The following is a 17,964-nucleotide window of genomic DNA, read 5'->3' as shown; positions in this document are numbered from 1 at the left end:
TACAACCAAATGAAATAAATGGAGAACACTGAAATACATAACGCATGAATCACACGACACTAACGTAACTTGACGTTGACAGTTGTGGTGAAATTTCAACCTAAAATGCACTATAACCGTTACAAAGTGAAATTAATGTGACCTATGCACATGCCCAACTTTTTGTTTCAGGACATTTTAGACAACTTGCTGTTCTCGAGCAGAGACAAAGAGCAAAATTCAAAACAGGTGGCCAACACGTTTTATGGTTCAATTTGAATTGTCCTCCAGGCTCCGATTCATGCTGTTCCAATTTATTTATTTTTGAAATACATCTATTGTGGCCCAGTACCAAATGATTCGCAAACATGACATAAGCAGTCATTGGCCAATTTTGGGCTCATGGACAAAAATAACAAAAAAACAAAATAGAAGCTCACAGCTGCGGCGATGAAACACATCAGCCAAGACTTGATAGTGTTGTGTGTGTGTGTGTGTGTGTGGGGGGGGGGGGGGGGGGGGGGATACAAATATAGTTGTAAAATGATCAAGCAGAGAAACTGTACTTTGATATCGTTGAGTTTCCACTTTGTACATGCATATATTAACTGCAATTTTAAGAAAAACTACTCGTAGTCTTCTTGAATCATTATATACTATAATTTTATGCATGAAAGGGTTCAACTGAACATTTGAGAAAACTGAACATATACGTGTATCATGAAAAAGCCTAAAAATAGAGACACTGGTTTTAGCCCATACAGAGCAGCCCTATAACAATATAAAATACAATGTAAAGAAATATGGCAAAATACCTTCACAAAAAAACATGAAAATGCAGAACCTTATCTTAGTATTCTATTTTTATTCTTGTTGACACAAACGTAAAGTTGCACCAAAATTTGTCTTCCAAAGACAAAAGTCTCTCAACTGATGGTGGCGGGATTTTGTAAAGCTCAGTGCCGCCATCTAGGGGTGGAGTGAGTGAACCTCACTCGAATCAAAGCAAAACTTGAAAAACTCTTACGTTGGGGCACTTGTAAATCAAGGCAACAGTGCATTTCCAAATTCCCTATCTTAACTTCGTACGGAAAATTCCCACCCCTTTCCAATCCTATTCCGAGCACAGTCAAACCGTTGTTTGCTTTTTTTTATCATCTGGGTGCTTTCAAGTCCCGAAAACGTCCCGTGTTGCGTCCGCCGCCCCTTCCTCTGCCGGCCCCGCCTCCGCCCCCGCCCCCGCCCCTCTTCCTCTTGTACGCCTCCGTCTCCACCTTCCCATCACGAGTCCACAGGTTATCGCAGCGTCCGGGTGCCTGGTACCCAGGCAGGCTGTTGTCCAGAGGGTCCTTGGAGAGTAGAATCCAGATGACGGGCAGCTTCCTGCTGACAGTGAGGGTGTCCAGGCCGACGGCCGCCTCCAGGGGCTCCCACACGTCCGTCAGCGTGGCGCTGGCCAGCGAGGTCAGCTGATGCAGGCCTCGGACCCGTCGCTTGACCACCTCGGCGCACGTGATGGCTTTCGACACGCCCTTGCCGCTCGCCGTGAACACCAGCTGGCGGCAGAGGGGGCGGCCGGGAGGGCCCGCCGGAACCGCGTCGACCTCGCCGCCACCTCCTTCTCCATCTTCGTCCGCCCGGGGCTGGGCCTCCATTCGGCTCAGGGCGTAGCGGAGCAGGTTGCGGATCTTGCTACCTTCTTTGACGCGCACTTCCGGCGTGTCGGGTACGAGGCTGAACGGACACACGGACGGCTGCTCCATGCTGCGAACCTTACTGTAGTTTTCCATCTGGAAAAAACACATAACACATATTAACTTTAACAGTTTGTTGCTAGACACTAAAATTCAGTTAATTTTGTATTTAATATAACAATAGGGCTGACCTGTTTTCTGGATTTGGTCAATTAATTTGAGAATCGATTAAGCGTCGATTTTGAGTGCTTTCACTTCGTTCTATAGGTTACATTAAAATGTGCTGTTATGTTGAAGCTCTTTGCAATATATTATTAATGACATCTCAGTGTTATCATCATGTTACAATATTATGGTAACTTCATTACAAAGTTACACATTGTAGCATCATTGAGGAGTTTTGTTGTCACGTGACCAACTTCCTCACCTAAAATGAGCACTTTTCATCATGTTTGAACTTGCTTCGCTTGTTTTTTTTCCAAATGTCTGCACGCCGAATGGAAGCCAGCGAGTCGCTGGAGCTGGAAATGGTTTGGATTTAGTCGTGTCGTGAAGAAAATGTCACATTTAACGGCGACGGTAGTACAAATGCGACACGTTTGCAAAGGACATAGTCACTAAGAGGTAGGTGAAGTGACGACAAAGCTACTTTAGCGGCCAATCGCGTAGCAAACGTAGACAAACCAACTCGAATTATTTTTATTTAGCCGATTAGCTAATTAAAAATGATAACAACGTGCGAGGCTAGGCTAATGTTAGCACAAGGCGTCACTTCTAATTCATTTGGGTGTGAAAGCAACATCACACCCACGCTAGCAAACGAGAAACACTTTGCGTGCTCGCGCTGGATGTGAAACTTTCACTTACTTTGAATCTTATTTTCGTTTTCTTTCTTTTCGATCTCTTCCTTCACATGTTTGGTGTGCTTCTCACGCTGCCGTAAAGCACAGACGAATGTCGCAAACGGCTCCCTTTGGCCAGAGCGTTTGGAGGGGGCGTGGCTCCGTGCGTGCGAGATAATGAATGAATGAATGAATGAATGATGATGGTGATAAAAGGGCGCAAGTAGTAACTGGTACATGTTGTTTCTGCGATTATCATTTATGTAGACAAGACGAATGAGTCAACTTTCGACTTTTCCCTCTTCGAGAGCAATTTCTTTCCATCTGGTCACTATTTAGTCCAAAAAAATAAATAAAATAAAAATAAAAACAGTTTCCTGCAAAGATTAACTTGTCCAAATTTGAGAATTTAGCCTTTGAAGCTGCTTTGACTTAGCAACATGACATTCGGTAGAAATGTCTATCCTTCAAAAGAGTCCTGAAAAAAGTTATGTAGGAAATGACCGGAAGTCTGACATTTTGATTTGTAGCCTAGCGGTCATTTTATATTTATTTCTATTTCTAGGGGTCTTTTTTAAGATCGACTAGCTCTATAGACTTTGTCCGATTATTACCACATTTGAAACATTTGTACTAACTCATGGTGGCCAAAACTGGCCATACATTGTGAGAAACTGGAATTTCGGTCATTGCATATTGACAGAGAAATTAAATTTGGTGACTCCCCATGAAACACGAAACTGCACCTTGTGATTAAAGTTGGAATACTAAATTAAACTAATACTACACTAAACAACATTAACCCTGACAAGTGTGTTTAGAATTCTCACAGCAGCTTTACTAGTTTGGAACTGGAATTTTTTTTAGCAGCAGGCTGTGTGTGAAGGCCCTCTTGTAATCATTGTGTTTATAATTAAAACGACAAGTCAATGATTGAATGAGTGAGTGGTTTTTTGGGGGGGTCTCAACATGCCTGACAACATTTTTTTTTTCCTTCGTTTTTTGCTAGCATGTGTATCCGGGTGAAAATGTACAGTTAGGTGTTCCTCAGCATGGCCCCCCAAAGCTTATGGGTTGCCATGTCAATCATAACGGGATGTATTAAAAAGTCTCAAGAACCCATGCGTAAAACTAAACAGAAAGGCGGCCATTTTGGTTTGGAGCAGACACCTTGGACAACCTCAATAGTGTCCTATGGAAAGTTTGAAAAATTTAGCGCTGCATGAAAAAGCCTGAAGATTCCATCCCTTAAATTAAACAGGAAGTCGGCCATTTTAGTTTTGAAGCAGCCACTTTTGGCAAATTCCCATAGTTGTGTCTCGTAGAAAGTTTTCAAAATTAATCCGCCGACCATATAGTTTCACCGATGGACATGAAATTGGGTGGACATATCTGTCATTACAGGACGTATAAAAATGTCTCAAGGACTCAAGCCTGAAATTGAACAGGAAGTCGGCCATTTTGAGCTAAATCAGCCATTGGGGGCGAATTCTGCAATTCAAGTCTTCGTTCAAATAATCCTCACTCGGAAGCTGGTATGTGAAAAGACTTTTCTTCTTCATTTTTTCAGCAGTTAATGTGTGTGCTAACACACTCTCGTGTATGTGAAGGAGGAGGTGGTCTTTGAGGGGCGTGTCCAGCGTGTCCCAGGCTGCACCTCCCTACAAGGCCGTGGTAACGCTGCATTTGGCGTGCAGTGGACGTCCGAGCTGTGACTTGTAAGTGTCGCTCTTTTTCTCTTTTGTGTGTGCATGACTTAAATGTCGTGTGTGGGTGTTGGAGTTGACGATGATGATGATGATAATCATAATAATGAGGATGAAGATCATAGTTGAAGTGAATGTAATGGGGGAAAAAAAAGCATGTCAGGTGCTTCACATGTGTGCATGTTCAGTGTTTCTTTTTCCATGATTGTGATCAAACAAATCTTCTATTAAGTTTACTTATAACATTCAAGACAAAAAAAAAAAACCCAACATTTAAATGGATGAGATCCGTGCAAGCGCACACATTGATGGATGGAATGTTTGTAAGGAAATATGAGCAGGAACATTCTTTCATCACAAGTTCCAACCACTTGACAAGGTGGTTTATATATAAATATGAAAATGAACATTCTTTTTGATGGCAAAAGCAGATTAAGTGCAAGCAGAAAAAAAAAAAAAAAAGTGGAACCAGACGCATGTGTGAGGGGGTTCTGGCGCTTTGCCCCGCCCCACAGCCCCCCCACACGTCTGCAAATGTTTGCAAGTTGGACTTTTTTAGCACCATATTTGGCATCTTCATTTTCTGCATCATTGTTGCGTGACGATAAACATAAACATTTTAAATATCTTTCTAATTGACGCTTGCTCAACATCATTCATCGTATCAATTAATTTTTAATTACACTTTGTATTTTGTAGAAGACTCTAAACAATCTAACGACATGACGTAACAACATCAGAATTGAACAAAACTCTTAAAAAAAAATAAAACAATGAGCTCTTAAACATGCAACTGATGTATTGCCAACATTTATCCCGAATGCGCTTCCATAGTTTGAGGCAGCAGCGGCCAGTAAATTCCTGTTTTTTGCAGCTCATATGTTTTCACTTGTACATGTTGAAGTTTATGTACACGATGTGGACATGTTTCACTTTTATATACATTACGTCAGGATGTGTGGCCTGGGGGCTACATTAATCTGGCCAGCTGAACGTTTACATGATCAGGAGGCCGCTGATAGTTGTTGCATTATTGTGTAGCCGTTTCCCACACTAAAGTCTGTTAATTAACTCATTCACTGCCAATGACGACTATAGACATCAAAAATCCAAGCAAACAGCCAGTGCAAATTTTGACAAGAAATTTGAATTTAGTTTTAGTTATACATTGTTTTCATTCATAGTTATTAATCCCAATTATTATTAATAACAACCATGGCAACAATTTCATTGCTAAGTGCTACCATCGTGAATAGTGATTGGTCTTGGTCTTACTGAGACCACAAACTGGGTCTCGACCTCCAGAAGTCAATTTAGTCGACTAAAATTGCTCCTTATTTTTTTCGACTAAAGTTGGATTAAAACTCAAATACAATCAGGTGACTAAGTTATGACTAAGGCTTTAATTATATTTAGTCAGAAGACTATAACTAAAATTAAATTGAAATTTCTTTTTTTTTTTAATTAAAATTTTAATTTAATTTTATTTAATTTTATTTTTGACGTCTATAGTCGTCATTGGCAGTGAATGAGTTAACAATTTTATTTTTTTCTTAATAATTTATCTAATTAAATATTTGGTTAAATTATTTATTGTAATATCCATACAATTTATTTGTGTGGATTATGCTTGCGTTTTTGTTTTTTTTCCAATTATTTTTAAAGAATTCTTTTGATGTTCCGAAGAAATTTCTGGTTGACTTTCATCCATTGTGTTGGCCAGCAAAAGACATTCTACTGCCTATTTCGATTTTTTTTGTAAGGGGCCCTCTTTGGCCCCTGCTTTGCATGCCACTGAAGGAGAGTGCTTGTATACCTTACCCATTAAAAGTTATCACTTAAAATTTCAAGAGTGTGAGGCGGCGCCAATAATCAAGAGTGGGTTTAAAAAAAAAGTATCAACGTTTGATTCTGGCTGATAAAATAAACAAATAAATAAAAATAACATAACCTTGCAGTCAGTCCCTCACGTCAAGTGGAAAAAAGGCAAAAAATCACGTCTATGTGGCAAACAAAAGCGTTTTGTTTCACCACACTGTCTGCAGCACGAGTGAATTATGTGTTATGTGTGAGTTATTCCGAAAATAATGAGATGTTTTTCTGTTACCTCTCCACATTGGTGGCCATGACGCATTATGACGAAACATTGACAATCATTCAAATGAGTTTTTTTGGTTTTATTTCCTCTCGCTCTTTCAATGGAGACAGACGGAAGAGTTTGCAATTTCTGAAGAAATAAAAAAGCTCAGCTAAGCCCATAATTAGTACAGTGAATACATGATGATGTATACGTGCCGTTTGTTCATGAGGGTGTGGTCGTTTGCGGCGGGCCGTGGCGTTCGGAGGTCATGCGACATGATGAAGAAAGGCAAAGTAGATGGGGAAATTTCTGTCGACTAATCGAAAGCTCAGATTGAGATCAGTGCAGGAAGTGGGCCCCGCCCCTTAAGAGTGTTCGACACTCACATGCAGATTCAATTTTGGAAAAATAGTCGACACAACCCCTGGGAAGTGTGTGTCAAGGTTATTTTAGTTCATAAAATAAAAGGAAATAACCAAAACTAGAATAATAAAAAAATATCTCCAAACTATGATATCCTTTGTATGGAGATGCCTCCCATACAGCAGGGGGCGACAGCACTTACTAAAAAAAATAAATAAGAAAAAGCATCAATGCCAATGTATGAAAAGCTGTATTATTATTTTTATTATTATTATTGTTGTTGTGGGAATGCTAAAAGCTTTTAAAATTGACGCCTTCCTGGGAATATATCGTCTGCTTCCACATTACTTACAGTAATCGCACAATTTAACGTTAAAGATCAACTTTTCCTCATTTATTTTCAATGGGACTGACATGGAACTTTTTCTAAGTCCCACTTTCCACGCTCGCTTCCATACCAGCTCTCTGATATTAGGGATATCCTAATGCTAATGTTAATGCTAAGCTAATGCTAAGTTAACATGCTAAGCTAATGCTAAGTTTACATGCCAAGCTAATGCTAAGGTAATGCTTAGCTAATGCTAAGCTAATGCTAATTTAGCATGCTACGTTAGCATGCTAAGCTAATGTTGATGCTAAGCTTTCAACAAAACAGTTATTGGCTTATCGGTTATCGACATCAGCACTTTCTAAATTATTGGTTTATCGGTATTGGTTTAAAATAGCAATATCCTGCGTCCATAATGAAAACATATTTCTAAATGCACTAAATACACAACTTATATAATAATATTACTACTACTACTACTACTACTATTACTAGTAATTACTAGTTAGTAATTCTGTTGTAATTTTAACATAATTTATCCTTCAATTTCCTTCATAGACATTCAGCTTAGCTGTCAGCTATTATTTAGCATTCAGCTATTAGCATTCGGCTTTCAGTATTCCCACGCAATTTCCCCAGAAATTGCACTTAGTCTAGTTATTATTATTATTATTATTGTTGTTGTTTTATATTGCTCAGTCAACTTTTTCTGCCACCTATTAATGAAAGGAAGTAGAAGAACAAGACATACCCACATGGCAACACATCACTTTAAGTGTTTTTTAATGTTGACCAGACAAAACTCTTCAAACACAAAAATTCAGACACCCACCCACACACACCAAATGTTTTGTGTCCAATGTAAACAGACCACACACACAAACGCGCGCGCACACACACGCACAAGACTTTGTACTTGATAACGCCATAGCTCTCTTTTCCATTTAATCTGTCATACCCAACAACAGAAGTTATTTTCATGAACCAATTCATGACACATGAATACAGAAATTCTATACCTTCTCCTCAATATGGATAAATAAATAATTTCACATAATATTGTACATTAAAAGCCAATATTAATTTTATGTTAAATATTTAGTAAATTTATTGTAATTAGTAAAATAACAAATAGTTAAACAATTGCACATATACATTAAAAATGTTGTTTATTAAATGTTTTATTTACTATAAACGATACAATAAAATATTATAATAAACATGCAATGCATTAAAAACATTTTTTAAATTATGGATTCTTTTATTATTAAATAATTTATTTAATCATACTATTTAAACATTTAAATTAATGCATAATTAATAAAATTTTTAAATGAGTCTTTTTTGTCTACATAATGAATTAGCTGGCTCATTTGTCTGTTTTAAAAATGAAACGTGGCACTTGGGCAGGAAACTTAACCCATCCCTGCTATGTTTTGGCTGTTGACTCATTTGGCTCTCATGTTTTAGTTAACTCTTTAAGCTCCCACGTGGTTCTCAAATACGACCGACATTATTTTATATGGGGTGGGAAGTCAAATATTGTGTACAGTTATTATGCTCTCTCTGCGAGTCATTGAGGCCCTCACAAACAAGATCTATAACTCCCAATAGCTGCCACAAGATGGCGACAAACATCAACTTTTTTATAAGACAGGGAGATGGCCTGACTAAATGAAACTCCTCCACTCACTTCAGCATAGTTCCTGTGCATCATTTTCTTGTTTGTCAGTGTAGTTATTGTTACAGTTTTATTACACAAAACATTGGCTGTCACTGTTGTCCATGATTTCTGATTTCAAACTCAGTTTGTTCGTTGTTAACTATGCATATAATAACACCCGGCTAGCGGGCCAATTGATCATACAATGAGGCGATTATACATTTAAATGATTCTCACAGTCACAGTCATCCCGGACCTCTTGAGGGAAATCAGAACTATCATGTGGCCCACGACAAAAAAAAAATAAAAAAAATAAATGAAAAGAGTTTGTTGACACTGCAGATTCTCAAAACAGAATGATAATGTTACATAAATATTTTTCCTGAAAAAGTACAAATATTTGTGAGGTTGGCGTCCGCTCACATTGGGCGGGGCGTGTCGATGTTGTTTTTTGGGGTGTCGTTGGCGAAATCCCGGGCGACGCCGTCTCAGCTCAACATTCCGTCTGCAGGCTTCCTGCGCTCCAGAAACCCAAGAAGAGGAATTTCCTGGAGATGTTCTATCTAGAAGGTTCTGAAGGCCGAATAGGAATGTGGCCGTTGTTGGCGTTGACCAAATAAGGCAAAGCAGGCCGAGCAGGAAGAAACGTGTGTGGACGCGTCCCCGATAACCGACCAACCCAATATTCCCGTCAGCAACAATTCGTCACGTCCACAATGATTTACATTTCACTCCATCTAACTCGTAAGTCAGGGAATAAAGACAAAATATGATTTTTTCCCCCCAATCTTTTTTATTATTATTTTTCTTGACTTGATTAATAGTACATACAGTAGCAGTGGTGGTCAAACGTTACATTATGATTCTTTTAAAAACGTAATGCACATAAAAGTTAAATGAAAATTATTCCAAAATAAGTTTTAAATAAATTATTTATTAATTTTGTAATTATTTTTTATTTCTTAATACTAAAAAGTTAAATACAACTCGACTGTACTTTGAGATTCTTTTGTTTAGCACATCACATACAGTATCTTACAAAAGTGAGTTTACATCTCATATTTTTGAAAATATTTTCATGAGACAACGCTGAAGAAATTATTCCGAAAGTATTCTGAGTACAACCTGTTGCAGCCGTGTAAATTTGTATAAACAAACAGCCATTAATGTCTAAAACACTTTGCAAAAAATGGGAGTACATCCCTTAGTGAAAATTATATATTTTGTGTTGACCACCATAATTTTTAAGCCCTAACCCTTCATTCACAAGAGAGTAATAATAATAATAATAATAATAATAATAATAATAATAATAATAATAATAATAATAATATGGCCACTTTAGAGTGCCTCATTGTTGGACGTGTCAGTGCTTATGCGTCATAGGGAGACGGCCTGAGAGTGAGGTATTTTTTTTAATATATATTTTCTCTAAGTCCGATGTGATTGTCGGCGTGTGGACATGGATTTTGTGCTAGCGGAGCCGCTTTAGAGTGCCTTGTTGTTGTCGCGCGGAAAAGCCCTGAGACAACCCGGTTATTTTATTATTCAAATTTGGCACGCTAGTTAACAAGTCGGTGGTATGTCAAATTTATAAGACATTTATAGTCACTTTGCAGTGACTATTGTACTGGATTCCAAATGTCAAAGTATTCATAATAATCAAGTCGTCATAGTAATAATATATTATTAATAGCAATAGTCATAACAATCATGATAATGTAGTCATGGTGATCGAGAGGACTTTGAGTGGACCAAGAATAAGATTTATGGTAATATTTGTGGCCATGCTGAGTCGGGTCTGGCTTTTCCGCCGGGTCTGGACTACCATGTGCGTGAAGTTGAGTTGAATTCATAATCCGTCCAAAGTCCATCGGGCCAAGGCGCAGCAAGACTTTGGTGTGTGTCAGTAAATCACTTTTCCTTTACTGTAACTAGACGAAAATGTGGCGCTCGCTGTCAAACGGGATTTGGAGGAAGTGGCCAAGACCACATCTGTTCTCCAGATGGTACTCCGGCGTGGGCCCGTTCCGAGCTCGGTTCTGCGTCTCAGCATCCTGGAGGCTTGGAGCAGCTGTGAGACGTCTCCTCGTTAAAAAAAAAAAAACCAACAAGTTGACATTTTGCAAGTTTCTGGATTCAAGTTGGCGACGGCGGCCCGAGTCCCAGCGGGCTCCAGCTGTCTCTGTTCTGCCGCTGGTTTTACTCCAAATGGACTCTACTTGAATGACTGTGTTTATTCTCCTAATGGCTTTCTAAGAACCAACACTAACACTTTACGTAATACGGTACAAAGGCAAGCATATTAAAAGGAACATTATCAAGAACCACAAGAACATCAGGACAAAGAATTAAAGAACTTAAGATCAAGTAGGAACTAGTAGAGCAAAAAAAAACAAAACAACAAGAACAAGACTTGGAACAGAACCTACAGCAAGTACAGCGAAAGAACAAGAACAAAAGAACAGGAACAGTAACAACAACAAGCAGTAGGGCAAGAACAGGAACTATAAGAACCAAAGAAAAAGACCAGGATTAAGAAAAATAAGAGTAAGAGGGAAGAACAATAACAAAACAACCAGAATAGGAAAAGGAGCATCCATCCATTTTCGGAACCGCTTGCTCCTCACAAGGGTCTTGGGGGTGCTGGAGCCTATCCCAGCTGGCTTCGGGCAGTAGGAAGGGTACACCCTGAACTGGTTGCCAGCCAATCGCAGGGAAAAGGAGCATGTAAAACAAATACATACAAGCAAGCAAGAACAAGAATAGGAACAGGAACAAGAGCAAGAGCAAGAGAGGGAACAAGAACAAAAAGAACAGGAATGACAGCAAGAGATAAGAGCTATAACAGGAAAAATAACCGAAAAAAAAGAAAGAGAACAGTAACAAGACCAAGAAGAACAAGAACGGCAACAGGAGCAGGAACAATACAAAGAAGAGCAAGAAGAGAAGAACAGGACCAAGCAAGAAGAAAAATGAACAAAAAAATAGGAACAAGAGCAACAAGAACAGGACTAAGAACAGAAGCAGCAACAATAACAAGCGCAAAAGAAAATGAACAGGAATAGGACCAAGAATAGAATCACGAAGCACAGGACTGAGAACTACAGGAACAATAACAAGGAGAAGTGATTCTGCTGTTTTATTGTTGTGTCCTTTGACCCTTCGAGACTGCCTTTCGTTTTCAGATGATGTCACTGACATCCAATCGGGTGACTGCCCCCCCAGGAAGTCCCCCTTTTCCCAACCTGGGAGCTAAAGCGCGTCCTTGAGCCAAGGTGGGGATCTGATCTCAGGACGTAAACAAAGTCACTCAAGTGGTCTCGCTTTGATTACCATCACATGCTTCACATTAGCAAGGCCCCTGTCCTTGGGGGAGGTCGGCCGGCCTGGCAAGTGATTAGACGCAGAGCTGAAACCTACACACACACACACACCTCAACGTACATATCGCATACTAACACATAAACAGATCGTGATGTCACATACGCACAACATATTGACATCTATCACATTCACACCTTCTCACTTTGCTTGTGTCTTCCTCATCCTCACATTCCTGCTAAAGAGTCGGACCTGGCTGGTAACACACGTGTTAGCCATCTACACATACGCAGACACAAACACACATTCCAGTACTGTTCAGCTGATTTATGAACATCTCAGTCCCATCTGTAACCTCTCAACTGTAATAAATACAACAAGCACCATTAACCTTTCAAAGGCTCGCCACTCTTTGTTTGGCATGCTAACAACATCCATCCGTCTGTAAAAGTGCATTAATTGATTCACCTCATCAAGAATGTTTATCGGAATTCTTGCTAATATTCAGCTCCAGATGTGGATCGAAGTTCCTCCTATCCATCATTTTGTCCTCAAAGAGTTGCGTTAGGGTGAGCTGCAGTCTATGTCAGTTGACTTTTGGGTACATCCTTGCCCGCCAGCCAATGTCAGGGCACGTCAAGACAAATGCGCATTGACCACTAGGACACCGTGCTGCCAGTGGTCTTACACAATCAAGTTGACGTTTTTGTCATGTTGACCTGCTGTAACTCTATCTTCGTCTTGGCCGTCTTCTCACAACCGTCACGCAGATGACATTCCAAAGCGTTCCGCCGCCATTTGGCGCTTGATGTGGTCGGCGACGCGGGCCTGCAGGAAACGCAGCCGTCAGCGTAAACGCAAGCAGATGGGCCAAATCTTCCTTGTTCTTGTTCTGATAGCGGACAGCTGCTCACACTCAAATACAACAGGAAGAGACTTGGGGCTTTTTGCCAACACAAAAATTCATCATCATCATTTTTTTCATCAATAACGACGTAATGAACGTAATGAGAAGAACATGCAAACTTCCTGAGATTCAGACCCAGAACCTCTTGACTGTGAGGTAGGCATGCTAACTGCTATCCACATCCTTATTAAGGTGACGAGTGAGCTGGAGCAAATCGCAGTGGATTCTGGCCAAAAAAGTCAGGGTGCACCCTGGACTGGTCACCAGCCAATGTGAGGACACAAAGACAAACAGATTCTTGCCAGGGGAGGTCTAGTTGACCATATTTGGCAATTTGGGTGTTCTGGCAGACGAATCTACTATTACACTATACATGATGATGCAGCCGGCGCACCTGGCAATTTGGTGGCAGACGTTAGACTAGACTTTAGATCAGGTGAAACCAGGTCTAAGTTGTGGTGCAGGTGGTGCAACGCGGTTTTGGTGGATTTGATCCAGGCGCAGGCAGACAGATTCTGTGCTTCGCTGCAAACGTGTGGTGGATATCATCTACGAAAATACCAAAAGAATAAAAACTCCACCCAAAAGTAAACTTCAGCTGGTCACAAAAATAGCACCCATAGACAAACAATGGACTGGTCGCCAGTCTGTGGCAGGCCATATGATGGACTGGATGTCACCCGTTGTGCTTGTTTATTATCAATGATGACAACATGGCTTCTTCCCGCCGTCTCATTGCAGGAGAAAGAAATCATCATGGCGGGGGGGCGGAGTCTTCTCCTCGTTCTCATGGTGGTCGTCTGTTTCCATGGAAACGCTGCACAGCGGACAGGTGGGTGTCATTAAGAGAGCATGACCTCACTCCGTTGCATTCCAGCATATATAGAACATTCTCTCTCTATCTCTCGCTCTCAAACACACATACATGAGCTCACACAAAAAACACACATCTGGCAGGTTACACATGCTCACAAAGAACATCACCTGTACTAACATCACAGTGTATGTGTGCATATGTGTGTTTATATGCGTGTACTGTGCTCATTCACGCACTAATGCCCCACATGCTTCACTCCCACAATTAGCGTCCTGGTCATCTTTCCTCAGTGACTCGAGAGTGTGTCAAAAAATGGGAAGACGTTACCATGACGATGATATAAACATGTAATGTATTCTTGATTTTGGAGGCAAAAAAAAAAAAAAAAAAAAGTAATACAAAAGCTATTTCAGTGTCATCTTCTTTGCTGGTTTTGAATTATTTGCTTCCTGTTGATCTGCCCCAAGTGGACAAATGTGTTATTTCAGGTTTGCAGTCATCGGGCCTGGTTTTGTTGAAACTGATCTGGACTTGCTAACCAGGCACATCCAGTATTGCATCTCCCAAATGGGGGAAAGAAAAAATAGTTGCACAATTAATTTCTACACAAACACACAAATACTAGTAGAGACCGATTACAGTGGCTAATTTGAAATACCGCATCTGAAAGGCATACACACCGCTGTGTGTAACCATGACTGCGGTTATTCTAGCGAGGCGCACGCGGAAGCAAAATGAGAGGTGACGGATGGAACAAATCTTTTCCACTTGTGAAAACATTTTTGAAACGCCAGAAACAACAAAAAATGATCGAGACAAATGGGCTATTCAGCAATCCAATGTTAGAAGCAGTCACAAGAAGGAGTCATGCTACTGTATATCACTTGTGACAAAATTCCTTTCTGCTCTGCATTTCCTTGCATCTGGATCATTTCAATGTACAATGACAGCTGGTGCTGGCCTCTCCCAGGGTAGTTTTTTTTTTTTTTGGGGGGGGGGGGGGGTTGTTTGGTGCTTTCCCAAGTTACTCAGTGTTACTCAGAATGAGCAGATTCACTCTGGGCTAATAAAATCAAACCAAACAAGGATTTTATGCAGTTACTGACTTCCCAAAAATGATCAGCGATAGATTACATTAATGAGCAACTCGTTCCCTCCTGGGACGGGGGAAGTATACTGCAATTGTAAACACACACATTCTTCAACTGTCTAAGCTGTGAATGATCCAAAGGGGTCATTACAATGATACTGAAATATCCACGGTTAGTTTGCCTCTTCCATTAACACTTCCAATTCCATCCCTTCAATCTTGATTGGCTCGATGTGCCTTAGAGTGAAATATAATGCCAATGTTTGAGATTTTAATAAATCAGATCCAATTGTCTCAACAAAATTCTCTTTTCAGGATGAGTAATGAGGTTTAAAAAATCTCCGTTGAAGGAAAAAAATAGTGCATTAATTTTGAGTTAATTTAACATTCCGTTAACACCACTAATTTTTGTAACGCTCGATTAATGACTACCCCTTACTTGGAAAGCCTGTACTGTGGAAATAACCAGTCGCAACACAGCAGACATGTCCATATCAAAATTTAGTTACTAATACATTTAAAAAATAATGCATATAGTTGTGGAGACTGGGGTCTAGTTGTATTTTACAATTTTAAAAATGTGCAGAATTTCACAAGTTATTTCAAGTTAGATTAGATAACTCTTAATATGACAATTATGCCATCTAGTGGCAGAAATATGACCTAAACACAAATCAATATTACACTGATTTTTCACAGTACATTTTTTTTATTTGAACTAAATTTTATGAATTTTATGAAATTACTGTATCAATGACTAAAAGATGCAGCCATATTTCTATTAGTTTAAAATAGTGTTGTTCCGATACCAATACTGGTATCAGCAGAGGTCCTGATACTGCATTAAAACAGTGGTATCTGTGAGTACGAAGAAGTGACATGCCGATACCATTAATTACAATGCTAATATAGGACTTTGGATGCAGCATATCAGTGAATGTCACTGATATGTGACTTGTTCACTGCATGCCGATCTAAGATATCCTATTGGCCCTTGAATGCTGTGAACCAATGGCAGGACAATTTTTTCACGTTGAGAAAAAAAAACCTTTGGTATCGGTATGGTATCGGCATCGGCTGATACTGCAAAGCTGGGTATCGGAATCGGTATCGGGGGCCAAAAAACGGTTTTGGAACAACACTAGTTTAAAACTTTTTCCATTTTTATGTTAACAATAGTATAAAAAAAACTTAGGGATAAAAATTTTTTATTGTACATTTAGAACAGATACAAAATTTGGGATTAATCATGAGTTAACTACAGAAGTCATGCAATGAATCACAAGTAAACATTTTAATTGCCTGACACCCCAAATTAAAAGTATAAAATATTCCATGTGAGTGCTCGCTGAAGCTGGAAGGTTAAAAAAAGTCTCAATTCCAACATAACTGGACTGATCTTGGTTGTTGAAGAGAAGACTTTGAATTCACAGGACTTCTGCAGTTCATGTGACCACCCCAGGGAAACCTCCCCCTACAGGCATAAATAGGGGAACTCCACATTCAAGATTTAGAAGAGGCCTTGTGGATTAAAGGTGAAATGTCTTCAACAACCAAAAAGAGTCCAGTTTCCTCCCTTCGACTCTCACGGATTACCGTGACTTGGATGACGGACAATCTTCTCAAACGTTACGACTCGGGGTGAGCTGAAGGCCACGCAGCTTGGATGTTCTTCACGCTTTTGCACTGCTGGTCACTTCACGTTTGTCTTCTTCTTGGAAAGCCATTTGAGCATTTGTTTCATTTCCTTGTTATCCATTTTAAAGCACGGCCCTTTGGATGGATAGTAAATCTATGAAATAAATGTTGAAACGGCTTGCCAGAGTTCTACATGTCACCTGCGCTAGCATAGCACTTGCTGTCTAACTTGGCACGCCGTCCAAAACTGCCGCTTCACCTCAGTGACCCGAACCCAACCCCCATTATCAGTGTGCACTCAAGAAGCCGTGGCCGACCTGGTCTTCATGGTGGACGGATCGTGGAGCATCGGCACAGAGAATTTTGAGCAGATCCGCCAGTTTTTGTCCACCCTGGTCAACGGCTTCGACGTGGGGCCCGACCGGGTGCGCATGGCTCTGGTCCAGTACAGCACCACACCGAGAACCGAGTTCCTGCTCAACAGCTTCCAGAACAAGGCCGACATCCTCCAATACATCAAAACGCTGCCCTACATGGGGGGCGGCACCCACACGGGTCAAGGCCTGGACTTCATGCTGAGTCAGCATTTTGTGGAAGAGGCCGGGAGCAGGGCCAACCAGAATGTGCCCCAGATCGCCGTGGTCATCACGGACGGGAAATCGCAAGATGACGTGGAGTCTCACGCCCTGGAGCTGAAGAGGAAAGGCATCGTCTTGTACGCCATCGGGATTAAAGACGCCGACGAAGATCAGCTGAGGGAGATGGCCAGCGAACCGCATAGTCAGTACGTCTACAGCGTGTCCGACTTTACTGCTCTCCAGGGAATTTCTCAGAGCATCGTCCAAACCTTGTGCACGACGGTGGAGGAGGTCAAACGACAACTTCTGCAGTTGTCTCAAGGTAACGTGCGTCACGCCGGCAATGAGACTGTAAACATGGCGTTGACGCGAACGTTGGGTGGTCTGCATCACGTTGGTGTTTTCTTGACTGAAAATTCTACCGACATTCTAATTTCGTTATATATTCTGTAAGAATAAGAACTACGTACTTTATTGTACTGTACAGCAATGAACTGTTTTTCACCTATTGATTTGTCCTGATTTTTTTTTAGGTGGGGCTAAAAGAGGCCCCAGTGATATATGAGAAATTGAGCGCCTTCGTTCATGTCAGCACTTATCTGGCTCAATTGTGATGTGCGGTTAGCTAGCTAGCTATGCCTCACCCTGAAAATATGTCTTGTGGATAGTTTACTGCCATGGCTGCTTTAGAGTGCCTCGTTATCAGCCATGAGTGCATGTAAGTCACACAGAGAAAGGCACAATCATCATTGTATATACAACAATGCAAAAAAAAATAAAATCTTTAGACATATACCCGTACATATATTTTCACTTTACTGGTACTCAAACTGTGAACAACATGAAGACTGCTTAAATTCCAGTTGTAATTGAACGAGGGAACGTTATATGGTTCATTCACGGATCAAACACCAGCTGTGAATTTTGTCGTCCAGCTCGTTTTGAGAGAACAGCA

General features: G+C 40.4%; 2 protein-coding genes across 5 annotated transcripts in view; one reads left to right on the top strand and one right to left on the bottom strand.

Moving 5' to 3' along the window:
- On the bottom strand, window positions 1-2,687 carry rpp25l (ribonuclease P/MRP 25 subunit-like). Its single transcript, XM_077526139.1, has 2 exons — window positions 2,541-2,687; window positions 1-1,769 (listed from the first exon to the last, which is right to left on the bottom strand). The coding sequence occupies exon 2, from the start codon at window positions 1,767-1,769 to the stop codon at window positions 1,134-1,136; it is 636 nt and encodes a 211-aa protein (XP_077382265.1). The 5' UTR covers window positions 2,541-2,687; the 3' UTR covers window positions 1-1,133.
- Window positions 2,130-17,964, top strand: part of col6a4a (collagen, type VI, alpha 4a) — a 40,136-nt gene continuing 24,301 nt past the window's right edge. For 2 of the 4 annotated variants that reach the window (XM_077526121.1, XM_077526124.1), the window contains exons 1-4: window positions 4,032-4,050; window positions 4,126-4,233; window positions 13,628-13,718; window positions 16,723-17,331. In XM_077526121.1, the coding sequence (XP_077382247.1) occupies window positions 13,643-13,718; window positions 16,723-17,331 (685 nt within the window). In that variant the 5' untranslated portion in view covers window positions 4,032-4,050; window positions 4,126-4,233; window positions 13,628-13,642. Of the gene's footprint in view, window positions 2,298-4,031; window positions 4,051-4,088; window positions 4,234-13,627; window positions 13,719-16,722; window positions 17,332-17,964 lie in introns of those variants that run through there. The other 2 variants (XM_077526122.1, XM_077526123.1) reach the window with 2 other exon arrangements.

Source organism: Festucalex cinctus, chromosome 7 (genome assembly GCF_051991245.1).
Source record: "Festucalex cinctus isolate MCC-2025b chromosome 7, RoL_Fcin_1.0, whole genome shotgun sequence".
In the NCBI taxonomy this organism is placed as follows: Eukaryota; Metazoa; Chordata; class Actinopteri; order Syngnathiformes; family Syngnathidae; genus Festucalex; species Festucalex cinctus.
Note: the sequence above shows the minus strand (reverse complement) of the source record. Positions and strands in the feature narration are given on the sequence as shown.